General features: G+C 47.8%; 2 protein-coding genes and 1 long non-coding RNA gene across 5 annotated transcripts; all 3 read left to right on the forward strand.

Moving 5' to 3' along the window:
- The first annotated feature begins 456 nt into the window (after nucleotides 1-456).
- Nucleotides 457-4,294, forward strand: LOC107324366 (keratin-associated protein 10-7-like). 3 transcript variants are annotated; one of them, XM_015884340.2, is made up of 2 exons: nucleotides 457-560; nucleotides 1,659-4,294. In XM_015884340.2, exons 1-2 carry the CDS (start codon nucleotides 474-476, stop codon nucleotides 3,177-3,179), a joined length of 1,608 nt encoding a protein of 535 aa, XP_015739826.1. In that variant the 5' UTR covers nucleotides 457-473; the 3' UTR covers nucleotides 3,180-4,294. The 3 variants fall into 3 exon arrangements, with proteins under 3 accessions (XP_015739826.1, XP_015739827.1, XP_015739828.1); XM_015884341.2 differs by having other exon boundaries at nucleotides 467-594; nucleotides 1,659-4,293; XM_015884342.2 differs by lacking the exon at nucleotides 457-560 and adding an exon at nucleotides 612-886 and having other exon boundaries at nucleotides 1,659-4,293.
- A 98-nt stretch (nucleotides 4,295-4,392) lies between these two features.
- LOC107324397 lies at nucleotides 4,393-9,325 on the forward strand. Its single transcript, XM_015884376.2, has 2 exons — nucleotides 4,393-4,881; nucleotides 7,703-9,325. Exon 2 carries the CDS (start codon nucleotides 7,724-7,726, stop codon nucleotides 8,660-8,662), a length of 939 nt encoding a protein of 312 aa, XP_015739862.1. The 5' UTR covers nucleotides 4,393-4,881; nucleotides 7,703-7,723; the 3' UTR covers nucleotides 8,663-9,325.
- Nucleotides 9,326-11,685: 2,360 nt separating this feature from the next.
- LOC116654413 lies at nucleotides 11,686-14,617 on the forward strand. The gene is made up of 2 exons (XR_004309643.1): nucleotides 11,686-12,420; nucleotides 13,389-14,617. It is a non-coding gene; the product is annotated as an uncharacterized LOC116654413 (long non-coding RNA).
- Nucleotides 14,618-17,856: the final 3,239 nt, after the last annotated feature.

Consider the following 17,856-nt stretch of genomic DNA (forward strand, 5'->3'; position numbering starts at 1 on the left):
TTTCTGATCTGGGCGAGGTGTGTGATAAGATGTTGACTCACTGAGAGGCACCACAAGACCAGAGGAAGTTTATCTGCTCCTGGTGCTGCTGGTGACAGCTGAGTTACGCAATGGCTGCAATCAGATGTGACTGTAGATCATCTTTTCCGCTCATCTAAGAGTCACTGGATAGTGTGTTCCCACTGTTTTGGTGATGCTGACTGCATTGGGATCATGGGATTATTGAGGTTGATGTCAGGGCTATGTGAGCTGAGGATGCAGGTAGCTCTGGATCACCCACCCAAAGGGGGTGATGTGGATTTCAGTAGGAGCTTTGGGTTTCCTCTGAAGAGCCAGTATCTGTGTCCAGCTGCACGCACGGCTGAACATTATAATGGGGATGGGAGGTGCTGTTCTAACCAGTGATTATAGGTAGAGAAGGATGCAGAGAACTCAGTGAGGCTCTAAAGGCTATTTGTGAGCAGAAGGAGGCCATGTGTTGGGACAGCCCCACCTCTGGGGTCCACCAGGAAGTTTTCAGGGCTAGAAGAAGGGCTTTGGAAAGCCACCACTGCTTGATGGTGTGTACACTCCTCCCTTGCCAAACCTCTGCAGGTGGGTCCACCACTGCCTCTCTAAATACCAATCAATCTTACCATGCCAGGGAGGATTAGACAGGAGGTAATTACACTTACTACAGGGAGCAGACATCTAACTACTCATCCCTGAGGATGAGAGCGTTGATGCTCGTCACTGTGAGCATTGCACACAGGACAGCTTGTGCACGGAGCTATTAGGCTGTGTGGGTTCCTCATACCTTCGGGGCACACTTAGCAGCTATATAAAAGGTCAGCTCCCATTAGGGCTCACTGGTCACATCACAACTCTGCTGTCATCGGGGAGCTGGGTAAGTCTGCTTTGTGCTGAGCCTCTGAGGCTGTGGAAATGCAGATTTCTTGCTGCCTTTTTACATATGAAATGCTTTGTGGACAAGGTTTTTAACGCTACTTGAGTGTGAATTGCTGCTTTGGTGTGGGAATGAGCTCTTTCTTTGTCTCCGGCTGGGTATCTGACCCCAAGGGCCACTTGTGAGCAATCTAAGGAACAGCTGTTAGCAGTAATTGGGGTGCTGCTGCTGTAGCTTGCTTTTGGGGGTGTCTGAAAACATGTTTTGGTGTATTAGGGAAGGTGTGCTAGAAGAGCTGTAAGCAGGCTGCGTTCAGCTGTAGTATTGCTGTGCTATGGGGTCAGCAGGCAGTGTTGCCTTGGGTGCTGCTTGTCTCCTGCTATGGTGGATGTGGCTAAAGGATCTGAGATGCATGTTGGTCGGGGCTGTTTCTGAGCACATTAGCAAGAAGTCACAGATGGTCCCCAATAAACCAGAGGGGAAAACCTGGACTTTGTGATTGAAAGGCAGCTTTGAATGAGGAATTTCTCCTCTGACCTCAAAGATCAGTTCTTCCTCCTTGCAGGTCTAGGTGATAGAGAAGGAAATGAGGTCCAGGGGGATATTTCATGCTGTGTATCTCTGAATGTTCCCACTGTTAGACTTACTGCCATGTTTTTGAGTTATAAGTTACAGGCTGGGTGAAGCTCTGGGACTGCAGCATGGATAGATGCACCTCCAGCACCCATTGGGTGTCTCCCTAAGAACTCTGCTCTCTCACCTCTCGTTTCAGCCCTGCCAAAACCTCAATAAGATGTTGTGCTACCAACAGCAGCGCTTTCCACCTCTCCATCAAGAGCACATCCCCATGAATTGCCCCCAAACGCACCATCTGATGCACAGCTGGCAGTCAGAGCTGTGCACCCCGCAGTACGTGACCCCCTGCGTTCCTCGGCAGCGGTTTCTATCCTCCAGCTTCTCCCCACAGCAGTGTGTGACCCAGTGCATACCACGGCAGCAGTATGCAACCAAGTGCATCCAACAGACACAGCGTGTGACCCAATACATCCCACCCCCCAGGTGTGTGACAACCTGTGTGCCACAGCAGTCATGTTCCACCCAGGGCACGTTGCAAGAGCCATGTGTGACCAAATGCGTGCCCCAGCAGCAGTGTGCAACCAAGTGCATCCCGCAGCAGCAGTGTGCAACCAAGTGCATCCCGCAGCAGCAGTGTGCATCCAGGTGTGTGACCACATGCGTGCCACAGCAGCCATTCCTGACCAAGGGAATCCACCAGCAGCATAGTACAACCATGTGCATCCCACAGCAATGCGTGACCACGTACGCACCACACCAACAGTGTGCAACCAGGTGCGTGACCACGTGTGTGCCACAGCAGCGTGCCACCAGGTGTGTCTCACAGCGCTATGTGACCGCTTGTGCCCCGCAGCAGTGTGCTACCAAGTGCATCCCACAGCAGCAGTGTGCGACCAGGTGTGTGACCACGTGTCTGCCGCAGCCGTGTGAGACCAAGAGTGCAAGCATTTGTATCCCACAGCAGCACCAATGTGCCACCAAGGGCATCCCACAGCAGCACCAGTGTGTCACCAAGTGTGTCCCACAGCAACATGCCACCAAGAGCATCCCACAGCAGCACCAGTGTGCCACCAAGTGTGTCCCACAACAGCAAAGTGTGACCCAGTGCGTCCCACAGCAACATGCCACCAAGAGCATCCCACAACAGCATCAGTGTGCCACCAAAGGGATCCCACATCAGCACCAGTGTGTCACCAAGTGCATCCCACAGCAGTGTGCCACCAAAGGGATCCCACAGCAGCATCATTGTGCCACCAAGTGTGTCCCACAACAGCAAAGTGTGACCCAGTGCGTCCCACAGCAATGTGCCACCAAGAGCATCCCACAACAGCATCAATGTGCCACCAAGAGCATCCCACAGCAGCATCATTGTGCCACCAAGTGCATCCCACAACAGCATCAATGTGCCACCAAGTGTGTCCCACAACAGCAAAGTGTGACCCAGTGCGTCCCACAGCAGTGTGCCACCAAGAGCATCCCACAACAGCATCAGTGTGTCACCAAGTGCATCCCACAGCAGTGTGCCACCAAAGGGATCCTACAACAGCATCAGTGTGCCACCAAGTGCATCCCACAACAGCATCAATGTACCACCAAGTGTATCCCACAACAGCAAAGTGTGACCCAGTGTGTCCCACAGCAGCCGTATCAGTCAGGTGGAGTAAAAATTTCAAGCCATGCTAAGAAGTACTGCTCTGCATCCAAATGGCCCTGGTAAAGAGGAGAGGGGGAAAGGAGGGTCCATGGAAAACCAGTGAGGTATGGCTTTGGGGCAGAGTTATTTATCTCTTTGTATCAACTCGTTTCTATTGCTTAATTCTGCTCTATCTCTGTTTTCCAGTCCTTTCCCTGTAGCTCAGCTCTATTTTGGGTCAAGGTGCAATATTATTTCCTGCATTCCAGATATCTGTGGCTTGTTCTTTAGTCTGCTGCAAGAAGTAGTTTAGTGGGATGTTACTAAATTCTCACCTCATTGAAAGGAATAGTTTTAATAGGGGAAAAGAAGTAGAAATGCCAAAGGAGTCCCTCTGATGACAGCATCAAGAGGACCAATGGAGTGGCCAATGGGGGCTCTGGGTTCAGTCCTGGCCTCAGGAGATGATACTCAGGGTTGTCCTGGATTCCCCAAGGCTGCACGTTCTCCAAAAAGAGTCATTTTCGCTCACGGATTTGGAAGCCAAATGTAAATTTGCTAAGCAAAATGTATCCGAGTCTTGTTCCAACAGCCTTCATTGCAGGAGGTGGCCAGCAATCCCTGCTGACTCCGCGCTGACTTCAGTGGAGTCCCCAAGCGAGGCAGGATCTCTGGTCAGAGAAGTTGGTTCTGCTGAAATTTTCTATGTGAAAAGTGTTGTTTTTTAATATATATTCACTTGGTTGCTTTGGTTAATGGGGGGGAAAACAAAGCCTGAAACAAAAGAAAGTCTTGGAAATGAGACTGAAAGCTTTAGCACTACTCCTTTATAAATGTTTGAGATACCGAAGTGATTAACTGTGTTCTTCATGCTGCCTGAAGATGTGTACTCTGCACTGTATTGAAAACAAACTATATATATATGTGTATGTATGATATACATATATATATACCTAAATAAATATAGTTGTCTGACCTCAGAGTAAACATCTTGTCTTTTTGCCCTTTGGTGGTTCTTCTTTATTACAAACAGTCTCTTGTGCAAAATAAAACAGAAATCCTATGGCATGCCCTATCATTAAAGGAATGAATCGGAGGCTGTTCACGCCGAGTGGATGATGCCTTTTGGGAGAGCCAAAACAAGTGATGCAAGAGGAGCTGGGTGTAACCCGGGCTGGGACGCTGTCCTGAATCCTACCCAGTTCTGACCCACTTGGTGACCTTGAGGTGCCACTGTGGGTTGTGCTGGGGGGGGAGGGATGGCTGTGGTTAGAGTTGGGCAACTGTGTCCTATGAGGTGTAGGGTGTGATGGAAGCTGAGACCCCACCTCCTCAAAGCACACATAACTAGGGATGGAGCATGAGTGGCACTGACCGTGACCCTTCTCTACTGTGCAGAGCCAGGGATGCTTTTGCAACCCAATGCTTTCCATTCCTTGATGGGAAGACCATCACTGCAGGCTTCGGAGAGACTTCACACCACTGTGACTTCCCTGCAGGAGTTGGGATAGCCACAAATACCACCTGAGTTGTGGAACTCATCCCATGGGGTGGAGTGGCCATGAGAGCACAGAGCTTAGATTGGAGCCTGGCACTGGCCCTGACTCATTGGGTGACTGCAGAGCGATGTGCCTCGATTTCCCCTGTGCTTAATTGGGAATAATAACAGCCCCCGCAACTCTGCCCTGCTCTACACCATGCGTCTCCCTGAGATGAAAGGATTTCAGAGGACTTCCCAGATGCTAATTAAGAACGTTTGGATGACAGAGCACGATGCTATCATCAGGTTAGTATTTTGTTACCTTACTGGAAACACTAAAATATACATTAGGATTACTTGAAGGCTACCAGACCTTGTTCTACAGTATGAATTGGATTTATAGAGCTTATAAAAATGCTCTTAATCTGTTTAGCTGCTCTTTCATTCCTGCTCTTGATTCCTAAAACCTTGGGTCAGTTCATTTAATATTAAGAAGTGTCAATTAATGGTAAGGAGGGTGTTGTAATTCAGGGGAGTGAAGCACAAGTAGGAATGAATGCTTTTGCCTTCACTTGTGGAAAACAAAGTAAGCCTGGAGAGAGAGCACGTGTCCCTTTGGTTAATGTTGCTCTCGGAGTTTGGTTTCTTGGCACTCAATGGTTCATCAGCAGGAGATATTCTCCTTCTAATGGGTGAGAAATTTTCCACCTCTTTGTGCTCCAGCAGGGAGAGCTTCTCTTAGATTCCCAGCATGCTGAAGCACAGTCGACAGGTGTCTAATTGGCATTAAAAGAGAAAAATAAAAAGCCAGGGCCTTTGCTTATGTAGACATGACTGGGTTAAGACCCACTGCATGCCGCTGTTAATTTCCCCTTGGGTTTAAACCTGGCATAAACAGGGAACAAAGAACAGGAAAGAGGATCTGTGTGTTTAGGACTGCAGGGATTCAGCTGTTCTTCCCAAGCCGACCATTTTTTCTGCCCTTTCTTGTGCAGGTAAGGCATCCCCTCTCAACATAGGCTCTTGTTTGGTGTAGCCATGCCCTTCACCCAAGGCCTCCTTAGCCCCAGTCACCCTCAGTTCTTGTGCAGGTGGAGGAAGTCTACATGCCACAGTAATAATGGGCTGCAAGAAGTCGCCAAGAGTCCTTCCTGGATGGTGTTTTCAAAGGCACCATAGGGCCTTATGCATGCAGCTCCTATGGAAATGAGCAGTCCCTTGGGCAGCCCAGACCCTTTCCTCTGTTTATCTCAACCAGTATCTTTTTCTCTGTAGAAAAACACTATTTTGCTGCCCTAGATTTGCCACAGTGAAGAAGAGGAGCTGTAGCACCATGCATGGGGACTCCCAGCATCGGAACCACATGTAGGGGATGCCCTTGGCCATCCAGGTGCTCTGCAGATTCTCATGGGGTCCTCCAGCTCAGAAATGTCCCCACAGTGCCCCAGTGACAACAGCACGGCCATTCCCTCCAGCATGAAGCTGCACGTGGCCCGGCTGGGACTGGCAGCAATTAGAGCATCACTGGCCAAACCACCTCACCCCCCAGGGCACTTATTCACTATATAAAAGCTCAGCCATCACAGGGCTCTCCTAGGCACTTCTCTCCGGTTGTTCTCACTGATGAAGTGGGTAAGTCTGGCTTCTCTCGGAGCTGCTGAAATGCTGCTTTGTTCCCCTGGGTGGCTGCAGCAGGTGGAGGTCCTGCTCTCACGGAGATGCATCCTATGGGGATGTGTGTGGCTCTGACATCGGGACCAGCTCTGTGCTGAAGGGAAGGATGTTGGGGAAGAAGCTCCTGAAGGACTGAGGAGTTGGGAATGGGATTAGTGGGCTTCTCTACCCTTGCTACTAGGTCTGGTCCAAAGGAAGCTATTGGCTGCGAGAGGGGCTTGGTGCTGCTGGGTATCAGGCGTGAGCCCACACATGGAAAGGCGGCTGATCTAAAGGATCTGGTGGAATTTTTTCTGCCATTCTATGGAATTTGGACAAAGCAGCTTTTCGGAGGACAACAAGAAGCCTATCAACATCAGAGAAGCAACGTGAAATCAACAGAGATTCTCCAGCCAAACCTGAATGTGTTTACATTTCTCCATAGGCTAACAGCCAGGGATGCAAACATCTCTCTGGATATGAATAACTCTCCCCTATTCTAGAAGCTTTTTATCTTGTTGAGCATCACCAGATGCTTTGGCACTGTATGCGCGGTAGTAGCATTGCTATTGTTGTTTTCCAATGGCTGTTTATATTAGTTGGTGATTATTGTAATCATAGTGATAATGATAGCAACACGCTGCGATGTTATTATTAATAGTCACCCAGCGATAGGCTTCTGGGCACCATACTGTAATTATAGACAGAAAGAGAGGTGCTCAGAAAACGCAGTTTCTTTATGATAACTTAATTATAGACTTGAATTCCTAAATAACATCAGGATGAAAACAAAGAAAAATAAAAACAGGAACATTTTCAGAGCACTTTTCATTTGCTATTGCTTCCAGTACCTGGGCAGGACTGGGGTGAAACCTGCCTGAGATTCTGCCTTGATGCTCCTCCTTCCTTCCTGCTATGGTTTCACCAAAGAGAATGCTCCAGCTGCTCTTCTTTCTTTATTTTCTTGATGCTTGCTCACAGGACAGCACTAAGCAGGGACTGTAGAGGTTCTGCTATGGCATAAAGGGCCAGGCACCAATGGCAGCTCAGCTCAGATGTGCTCCACCAACCTGTCCTCACCCTCAGCCCTTTTAACCGCGGTTTGGCTTTGCCCTGTTGAGCTGCAGCCACACCTGAGGATTGCAGCACAGACACACCTTTAATTCTTGCTTGTCTTTCATCCCCAGTGCTTAGGAGGTACGGGATGGGAACTTGAAAGAATGTCCTAGTGGGGATGAGGGAGGTTTAATATTTAGCTCTGTTTTGAAGGGCAGCAAACAATTGCTTTGTTTTCCTGGCTCTGATTGTTTTGGTGCTCATCAGGATTTAGGGGAGGGAGCTGAGAGCAGCTCCTCTGGGTAAAACCAGCTGGGTTCTGAGTCACCCACAGCCAGTGACCTCCAACAGGACTGGGTGCGGGCATCACCAGGAAACAGTGGGTGTGAACTGTCCTTCTTCTTCCTCCTTCTTCCAGGCGTAACCACCTCCCAGGACCATGCACTATTATGGGGAGAGGTACAAACAGCTGTACCTGCCGGGCTCCAGCTACGTCACCGAAAGCCACCAGCATTGCACATCCCAGCCTGATGCATGCAGCACCACCTGCCACCCGCTGAGCATCATCAAGAGCCCTGTGCCCAGATGGCAGAGCTATGTGCAGCCTTTCACCTATGTGTGCTCACAACCCAGTGTGACCCACAACACGCTGCTGCCCTGCCAGCCTTGTGTGCAGCAGTGTGTTGTGCTGTGCCCAGAGCCCTGTGAAAACACACATCTGCTGCCCTGTAGGAAGCCCAGTGTGCGGCTCGGCCCAACACAAGTTCTGCAGTCCTGTGAGAATGGCCACTTGGAGAAGAAACGTGTGGCCAAGAGCCTCCCACCCTGTGCTCCACGGTGCCCAGAGCCAGGCAAACTCAAGTACCCACCATGTGGGATCAGGTATTCATCCTCCTGCAAGAATGAGTGCAGGTCAAAGAAGGTCTCCAGGTGCTCATCGCAGAGGTATGGTGCAGAGAACCGCTGCCTGCAAGGGATGACCAGTGGCTATTCCCTGCCACTTCGAGGGGTCACCGAGTGCCCCCCACAGCAGTGCGTGACACAGTGCTTCCTGGAGGAGTACATCAGCCCTTTCCCACACCAGAAGTGTTCCAAGGGTTATCCAATGCAGGAGTGCATCACCACCTGCACCCCACAGCAAGTGCCCAAGTGCCCCCCTGGGAGCGGGGCCAAGGGGAGCTCATCCCAGCAGCGCCTTGCCAAGTGCTCATTGCTGCAGGAGGGAGCCAAGCATAAGAGCTCATCAGCTCAGCACATCAGCAAGTCTAAGTGCCTCCACCCATGTGCCACCCAGCGCTCACCACGGCACCATGCAGGGGACGTGAAGCGTTCGAGCCACTCCAAGAAGAGCCGCTGTGCTTCCAAATGGCTCTGGTGAAGGGGCTGAAGGTGCTGTGACAACAGCAAACCACGTAGCTGGGGCCTGAGGTTGTGTTTTCCCCTGTTCCTAACCCCTGGAAGTGCTTTGCCCAGTCTTTCCCTTATTGTAATCAACGCTAACCTTTGTATGCTACCTTGCCTTCCTCCTGTGGTTCCCCTGTAGTTATTCCTGCAACAGAATTTATGTTAACGAGATGCTAAGTAGCTCTGAGCAGGTGCTCAGATTTGAGCTTTGAGCTGATCCAACTCTGCCATGGCATTTGCACTCCAAGAGGTTGTTACTGTTAACTTCATCAGTGATTTTAACTGGTTGTGCCCACTGTATTAAATCTCAGGTTGCAACCAGATCCCTGCTGTCTGTTGTCTCATTCGTTTTCCTTGTGTTTCTGTCTCTTTATTTTAATGTTTCCAACACCAGCTGACAAAACTGCTCCCTGTTGTTTTATTTCTCTTCTTTGCAAAGCTTTTAGGGCTAGAGAGGCTTACAGTAGAGGGAAATGATCCTGATGCTGGACAGTTGGGCAGAGATACAGCAAAAGCAGCAGCACAGAGTAAGGCTTCATTAGTGAAATGAGACTCATTAGCAGCTCTCTGCTGTAATTTCACTGCAGCTGTGTAAATTATGAATTGGGTTCTGTGGCACAGCCCCTGGGATAGCAGAGGTGGGAGGGTGATGCCAAAGGTCCCTTGTGACCCCAGGCTGCCTCTGTCTGCCATCAATATGATCAGCATCAACCGTCTGCGGTGATGAAACAGCAAACAGGGATAAACAACTTGCAGCTCCAGCTGTTACCACACGTGGGCATCTTCCTAGAGAGCAGGAATTAGTGACCTTGCTCGATCGATCTTTTGCTTTGCTGGTATATACACATAAGGTCCCAAAGCACACCACCCTGTTTGTTCACTCAGCAAAGCAGTGCAGGCAGTGGCCCTCTGCCACCACCTAAAGGCGCATTGCAGGACCTGACAGCTCTTCCCAGTGCTTCCTCACTGCTGAGCTGTGTCCTGGCTGCTAAACTCCTCCTGGCCCTTTTCTTCTTCCACAGCACCATAAACCCCACCAAGCTGGATTTCCATAGTCTCCTTTTATTAATAAAGTGATAGATATGCTCATGCAAAGAGACCAATGTTGATTGCAGTCCTCCCACGCTGGAATTGTTGCTCCCTGCAGGGAGAGAGCATTCATTCAGGGTATATTTAACAGTGGGTTGTTAGGGTAGTATGGTTAAATTGTGGCTGGGGAGGTCTTTCCAACCTGAGCAATTCTATGATATTAACTTTAACCCTGGGGAATTAAATGCAAACAGAAGAACCTGAGTGAGCTCCTGGTGGCCTCCCCTGGCTCTGCCCCTTGCCTGTCCCATCTCCATGCACAAAGTGGCTCCTCTTCATGTAGCACACATGGGGTCTGCAGCCCCACAAGGAAATGGAGCCCCACAACTGGCAAGTGGAAGCTCTGCCACCTTCATTTATGTGGTGGCATATGTCACCACATGCACAGATCAGAGCACTCTCAGCTGCTCTTAGCACCAAAGGGCCCAGCTTTCCATTAGGTTTCTATGAGAAAGGCCAGCAGAAAAAGGTTTCCTTTTTAAAATCAGGGGTTGTTTATGTGCTTTTTGCTTTTGACAAAGGTGTTTGGGCTTTGATAAATAAAAAAACCCCATAAAAACATAAATTAACTCCAGGCATTAAATGGTGCCTGTGATTTTGATATTGCTTTAGTGGTGAGTGTCAGTAAAGTAACTTAATCTTGCAGACAGCAGCTGGAGAGAGGCTGAAGAGCCTCACTTTGCTCATGCCCACATGGCCCCTGTTGTATCCCAAGTGAGAGAGCACCATTTCCCCTCTCCCCTAAGCTGCTCTGGCAGCAGATCCATGCTCCATCACTGTCATTGGGTTGGATCTGCTTGCAAAGAGCTGGTGGCCCTGAAGGTGAGGTGGCTATGATGGCCCTGGAGGTGACATGAGGCAATGCTGCATCCTTGTGGCAGTGAAAGCCAACCACAGGCTGCATCACCCACAGTGTGGGTAGGAGGAAAGTGATGACTTGCCTTCTGCTGGTATTCAGGAAGCCACATCCATACCTCAGCATCTGTCTCTGGGTGCTCAGCTGGGCAGTGGCAACAAACCAGGGTGGTGGGAGTGAGGGGAGAGCTTGGTGGGTTCATCTTATTTCTGCCTTTACCCAGCACATAAGGGTTGAGAGAGGATGGGCTCTTCTCTGATGCACTGATAGAGTGGGCTACTAAGCAGATTTCTCTGTGTTTAATTTCCCTTGGCACAACCTTCCAAACCCAAGCACTGGATGCCCTGTCCAGACAAGCTCCATGGTGACAAGGCTGTTCTCTATGGGGAGCTCAGAATCCTGGCTTTGGTTTTTCAGATAACTTAGTGTGAACTTTTCATTGTCTTCTGTTAAAGAATGGGGAAAATAAACCTCACAATTGAGACTGGTAAGGTAAGGTTGCCACACAGCAAGGAATGTCAAATCATATCCAAAATATTCATTATCGCCTTATGCATGCAAAGAGTTTTATCATTATACTATTAATAGCACGTTAGCTGAGATAAACACCTCAGGGCTGAGTAATAGCAACTTAAGAATATGCATTTTTTGACTCAAGTGCCTACGCTGTTCCCACAAACAGGATGTTGTTTTGAGCCCTGATAACTCAAAGTGTTTTGCCTTTTTGTTAAGCACTGCATCTCTGTTTGCAACCATATCAAATGGGTTAGAAGGGCTTCTGCTCTTATCCCCACACACCAACAGTTGCATCTCCCCATGGTCCATCTCCCTATGATAGTGTTTATCACACCCACTGCTCAGAGCAGCAATGGATGGAGACTCTCAGCAATTCCTGCATGTGATTAAAAGAATTCCCCCCTGCTTAATTCTCCATGATGGACTTTTAGCCCACGACTGCTTCTCTTGTTTTCAGCAAATATAAACTGCAACTGAATGCTTCCATTTTGGTATCTGCCTCTAATCTGCAGGCATTCTTACCTTATCTCCCCCCCAGTCTTCTGTGCTATAATTGGGCATCCTTCAGGATTATGCTTTTTTAAGCTTCTGATCTCAGTGACTGGTGCCAGATGCTCACCAGCTGGTTGATACCTAAAGCAGGAGTGGGGATACCCAAGCAGAATGTCAGCTTGCATCAATAAAGCTGTGACAATAGCCCTGAAAACAAGGAACAGGAACCAAATAACCAGAACTGGGGATGTGAAGTCAACAAAACTTTGCTCTCCCCTCCTCTGCAGTGCTTACAGGGATGAACATCACGGTGCCCCCATGTAAGAGCTATAGTGGATGTAGGGAACTGAATGAAAAACCCCATACCTTGGAGCATATCATATTGCACATCTGCAATGCTTCATTTGTCATCTGCAAACCACGGCTTGCAGAGTCAGCACTTCAGCCAAATCCAGACAAACTGGAGCTCCATTCATTCCCACGCTAACACAGGCGGAAATGGGAGAATCACATCAGCAACAAATTCAGACCATAAAGATACACAGGGGAAACCCTGCAGCGTGTAACAGTATGTACTGTTGAGAATTGAATAATGTCGGTAAACAATGTTAAAATAATTATAGTAATTATAAGTGTTACACATGCGGGAAAAATTGTTTGGAAAGTAATTAAGACTTCATGCACATGTCTCATCTTCCTGGAAGTTGAAGTAGGAATATAAAACTCAAAGGATTCAGAGCTCCTCTGGCCATTTCTCTTGACTTCCTTCTGGACAGCTGGTAAGTCCCATTCACCTCTATCTAATTATATTGAACGAGATGTTGCTTTAATATCAGCTGGGATTTAACAGCAAAGCACTTTGGTTTCTAAAGGTAGAAGGGGGGATTCTGTCTAGAGAAGTCTGTTAAAAATTACCTGGTTGTAAACCTGGGCTGTGTTCAGCCTCAAAAATGCATCAGAGGAGACTTGGATCCTTATTAAAAATGAAATGTAATTTTCTTCTTATTAAATAATTGTATATATCTGTGAGTTATCTGCTAAGAATGATATTCTAAGCCTGATTTGGGTAGAGTTTGGATAACTTTTTCCATTAAAGACTGGAAAAGAACTGAGATATTCAGGCGGGGTGTGCAATGTCAACCCTGATTGTATGTGGAATATCTGATGCTGAGCATTGACAGATAAGAAATGCCATAGGAGATGGGTAAGGGGACCCCCTAAATAGTTTTGTGCTGATGCAGTGCCTGGTGCAATCTCAGCAGAGGTGCAGAATCCTATTACAAGAGATTGTCTGAATGAGGGCTGGGTGTGCTCTATCACAGACACCACAATGATCCCAGAGCATTCATCCATTTGGCAGAGCAAGGATATCAAGCACCCAGTCCTGAATGACGAACAGCTTTGTGGTACCAGCAGTGCATTGAAGTTGCCAGCCAGGATCTGTAGCTGGAATAAGGGGCACTGAGCAGCTGGAAACAGACCATGGACAAAAGGGAGGAATTGAATGGGATAGAGAAGGGTTAAACCTGGAGGATTTAACCATCACAGGATGAAAATGGTGTTGAGGATAGGATGAGTGGAGCAAGAGGACTGGAAATAAGTTGGGAACCCTGGGCTGACCCAGGAGCTCCATCTCCTGAACTCAGGCTTGAACTGTTTCCACTACAGCACTTAATGTTATATACACAGCCCCTATGGTTGAAATACCTGAGCCAGGTTCTTACCACTTGTACTGTTTGTGTTTTAGGCTGCTGGGCGAGGTGTCAGCGCTTCACAAATCCCCTCTCTGTGCTTCAGCTTCGCCACCATTCCTCCCAGATGTCCTTCGGGGCTGGGCTGTACGCAGGACCCTGCTCCAATCCCTGCACCGTGCAGTGCCCGCAGCCTCTTGCAACCAGCTCCAATGAACCCTGTGTTGTATCCTGCCCTGCCTCCAGAGTCATCATATTCCCCCCTCCCGTGGTTGTGACATTCCCAGGGCCGATCCTCACCACGTGCCCACAGGAGACAGTGGTGGGAAGTTCTGCAGTCCAGGATGGATGTCCATCAGCCTCCCTGGCATCTGTAGGGGCTGAATTCCTGCACTCGGAGCCATCTGTAGAAAGATCCATCCCCAGACCCATGTCCCAGTGCACCCCACGGTGCTCTTATTTGTTTGATTCCCACTGGGTGCACCCTTGCAATAGAGCCAGCTACAGAGGCTACCAACCGTCTGATAACGAGAAGGAAGAGCACACTGCAGAGAAGGAGAAACCAGAAACAGAAAACATAGATGCAGCAAATGAAGACGTAGAGACCTCAGAAGCATAGCACAGCAGTATGGGCCCCAACCAGCATATCCAGAAGTATCATATATTCCTTCTGCCTATCCCAAGCAGACTCGCCTATGTCTTCTTGAAGTTATGCTTTACATTAGTTTCACAGTGTTTTTCTCAAGCGCATTCTCAGGCCAGTAGGCAATCCAGCCAAGAAAAAATGCCCCCCCAAGTTCCATTAACAGGACCATTGAAACATCCAGCATCTCTTTCTCGGGAACAATTTGCTCTTTTTGCATTGCTTTGCCAGAAAAAGGCAGGCAGCAGTAGTTTCAAAATCAACACAAATGAAGTCAGACAAGAGATTACAAACCCTTTCCTTGCTGAAGCTTGTTAGACCGGTCCTTGCACTTTGGGGCATTAGTCATCAGGAACTTCACTTTTTCCTTTGATAAACAAATGTATGTTACATATACACATGCCGTTTGCTTCTGCCTTTCAGCTTCACTGCAGGGAAGAAGTCTAGCAGGAGAGAAATACTGTATTTATAGTTTTATTTAAGAAAATAAAAGCACTGTTTGGTGTCACTGGTATATAGAAGGCTGAATGCAGCATGAAGATGTCTGTATCAGCATCTTGAATGGTGTCCTTTGCTCTGTTATTTTTTCCAGCAGCCTCATCCTGTCCTCTCCCTCCCCAATAAAGTTATTCTGCATCATCACCGTGGTTTTCTCGTTTTCTTTCTCTTCAGCTCCAAATTCTCACGTGACTTCTGGTGCAATTCACATGGCCAGCGTGAAAACTGCTCACCCATAGAGGGAGATAATGATCAGCCCACTGTGTGTCCCCAACCCCATGCAGGAAGAGCCTTCATTTTTACTTTCATCTCACAACTTTCACTCAGCCCTCATCCTGTTCTGTACACCTTGTGGTTTTGAGAGCTCCTGGCTCAATCTGCAGCTGCAAGCGATAAGATAAAAAAGGGACAACATGCTGAGAAATACCCCTTATGACTTATTTTTGCTCAGAAAAATAACCTGCTCCCCCTCAATTTTATGTCCTGATTCCACTGAGGATCTGTGCATGTTTTAAGCACATGCACTGCTTGTTCAGTCCCAGGAACACATAGGTACAGCCCACATCTTTTGCAAGCTAACAGCCCCTTCTAACCCAAGGCAAAGAAAATGCACAGGCAAACATGCTCCCAGCACAAGTATAGAGTTATTTAACCACAGTGAAATGGGACAGCTGGCTGAATGCTAATTCCCCATTGCTGCTGAGCTGGGAGCAGATGCCGGGAACACCGAGGTGTGTTTCTCGTGCTGCAAACAAGCACAGCTGCTTTGCCAGAGACTTCAAAGGGAAAAGGAATTGCAGGAAACTTTACAGCAAGGTGAAAGCAGCTGGGATTCCTGCCAGGATGCTGGCTTGCCCTGCCCTGCCTGCTGGGAAGCTGCCAAGCTCTCAGATACTGTCTTTCCATCCATCCATCCATCCATCCATCCATCCATCCATCCATCCATCCATCCATCCATCCATCCATCCATCCATCCATCCACTGCTGTCATCCTCACACCACTTTGCTCACCCAAATATCCACCTTGAAGACAAGTAACCCATACAACCTAACCCCTCAAACCCATATTTCCTCGCATGATCCCACCCCTATCTTCCAATATGAGGCAGTTCTGCTCACCCAGTGAATCCTAAAAGGCAGAATTTGGAGCAGACTGAATTGCTCCTTAGACAAGATGGTAACTGTTCCAAATCTGCTTGTTTGTTGCTGATGTTAGCATGTGTCCTACTTTATCGATCCGATATGGATCAATCACTGCTTCAAAGGATGAGCTTGTGAACTGGGCCTCGGTTCCCCACCCTTGATAAGATGGAAGGCAGTGTAGGCATACAAGCCCATGTTGTTTTCTTGGCTCACGCAAAAAGTGTTGTGAAAATGCTGGTAAAGAGGTCGTCGACAGGGTGGGGTTCCCAGGAGCCTCCAATCCCAAAGACCCGGTCTGATTCACTACCTCCACCCCATCCAGTCCAGGGGTTCAAGGAGTTTGGGGATAATCCAGTTGCACAATGGGGTTCAAGGACCCATTTTGACCTGCTGAAGATGATGCACAAATTAAAAAGGTACAAAGCCTGAAAACAGCTTTGGTTTGGGGAACAAAGCACCTTGCACAAGCGTTGAGCCTCTCAGCATAGGGACTTGGAGCTCAATCCCTTCTGGAGAAGTTTGTATAATATCCAAGCTGTACCTTGAGAGATTTTGATAAACAGCCTAGCAAAAATCCCAGTATTTCTGATAATATTGCATCTTCCTGCTTATTTAACCTTCACTCTTCCTCTTTCCTCCTTTACCCAACTCAAGTGCCCTGCCACAAACAAGCTTCTCCTGCCTGAACCTGCATATTTCAGTGCTTTCCATCCATTTTGCCCTGCATGTGGGCACCTCTGCCTCACCCTGCTCTTCCAATTACTACCAAGGATGCCGCCTTTCATTTTCACTTGAACATCCCACATCACCACTGTTTCTTGCAAGCCCTCATTCTCTTGACACCTGCATGGCACAGACAATTATCACTTTATGAGATAACTGCTACTTAAAAGCTACCTAACCCGTCTAAGGGCACTCTATACAGAAGGGTGGATCTAGGATTTAGACACACCTAATTATCATTAGTTTTAATGCTTATAACCCATCATTATAATTCTAATATTGCATATTAGCTAGATTTATGATGGAGGCCAGGCAGGCCAAGGCACGGGATGGGAGAAAGGGAGTAGAGTGCAACATGAATGCTTGCTGCAGGAGAGACCTGGTGCTGTAAATCAGATGTTTCCTCTGGATGGCATAGTAAAATAAAATAAAATGGCTTAGCAGAGCTTCTCTGGTTGGTTGGTTGGCTAGTTGGTTTTGGGGGAGGGATAATTTAACTATAAGCTCATTTAACTGTGTTCTGTGCCACCAGAACAGAGCTTTTCTTTGCCCGATAGGATTGAAGGAGCCAATGTCTGCTACCAGTTCTTCTTACTGAGATTAGAATGCAAAAAAAAAGGAAGAAAGTGTTCTTAATGCTAATAGAAACTGATGTGGTGACTTTGTGATCTTTGTGTCAGTGGGTTTCTGAACTTCCAGTGCCTCCTAAGACCAATTCTGCAAAGGGCAGCAGAACTGCTCACTTACAGAATAATTTGGGTTGGAAAAAACCTTTCAGATCCTCAAGTCCAACCACCAATCTGACACAACGAGACCCATCACTAGGCCATGTCCTTTAGTACCACAACATGATGAAATGTGTTTGTGGGAAGGTGAAGGCATGAACAGATCTCCAGGTACTACTGAGTTGTGCCTGCTGCCTACAAGAGAAGCTGAAATATGTATTTTCAGATACCTAAGTCCACCTGGGATCGATTCTCACCCCTGTGTCCTCCTTTCTCCTGTGCCAACCACCGAGTTTCACAAACAAGGAATTGCTATGGTAAAATCTGTTGGAAAAAACACATGAGGGCTAAGGATAATGCTTTGTTATAATCTGCAATAAGAAGATAGGCCATTTCCTTTCAGACAAAGGAACCTTCAGACCAATTAAGAAAATTATAGCATGGCACAGGTGAAGGCAATAGCAATTAAGGCGGCTTCCTCTTTAAGATTTAATCTTCGTATGCAAAGCAGATGTGTGAGCATCAGAGTGCTGCTCTGGGATTTCTGAAACCAGAAAATCAGCGAAGGCCAACAGCATCAAAAAACAGCAACGTTTTTCATCTGCATTTTGAGTTTTCTTTTTCATGAGTTGAGTTTAACATTATGAGCTCCAGCTCTGTGCTTTATCCACCAGACCAGATGGCTGGGTTATGTGGTTTGTTTGCAACTCTATATGTGAAGCAAGTTCTTTAGGGTGAAATATAAGGTCCCTAGCTTTGGATTTTTTGTGTTTATTTTTCTTCTTCCTATTT

The sequence above is a fragment of the Coturnix japonica genome, chromosome 25 (assembly GCF_001577835.2).
Source record: "Coturnix japonica isolate 7356 chromosome 25, Coturnix japonica 2.1, whole genome shotgun sequence".
Lineage (NCBI taxonomy): Eukaryota > Metazoa > Chordata > Aves > Galliformes > Phasianidae > Coturnix > Coturnix japonica.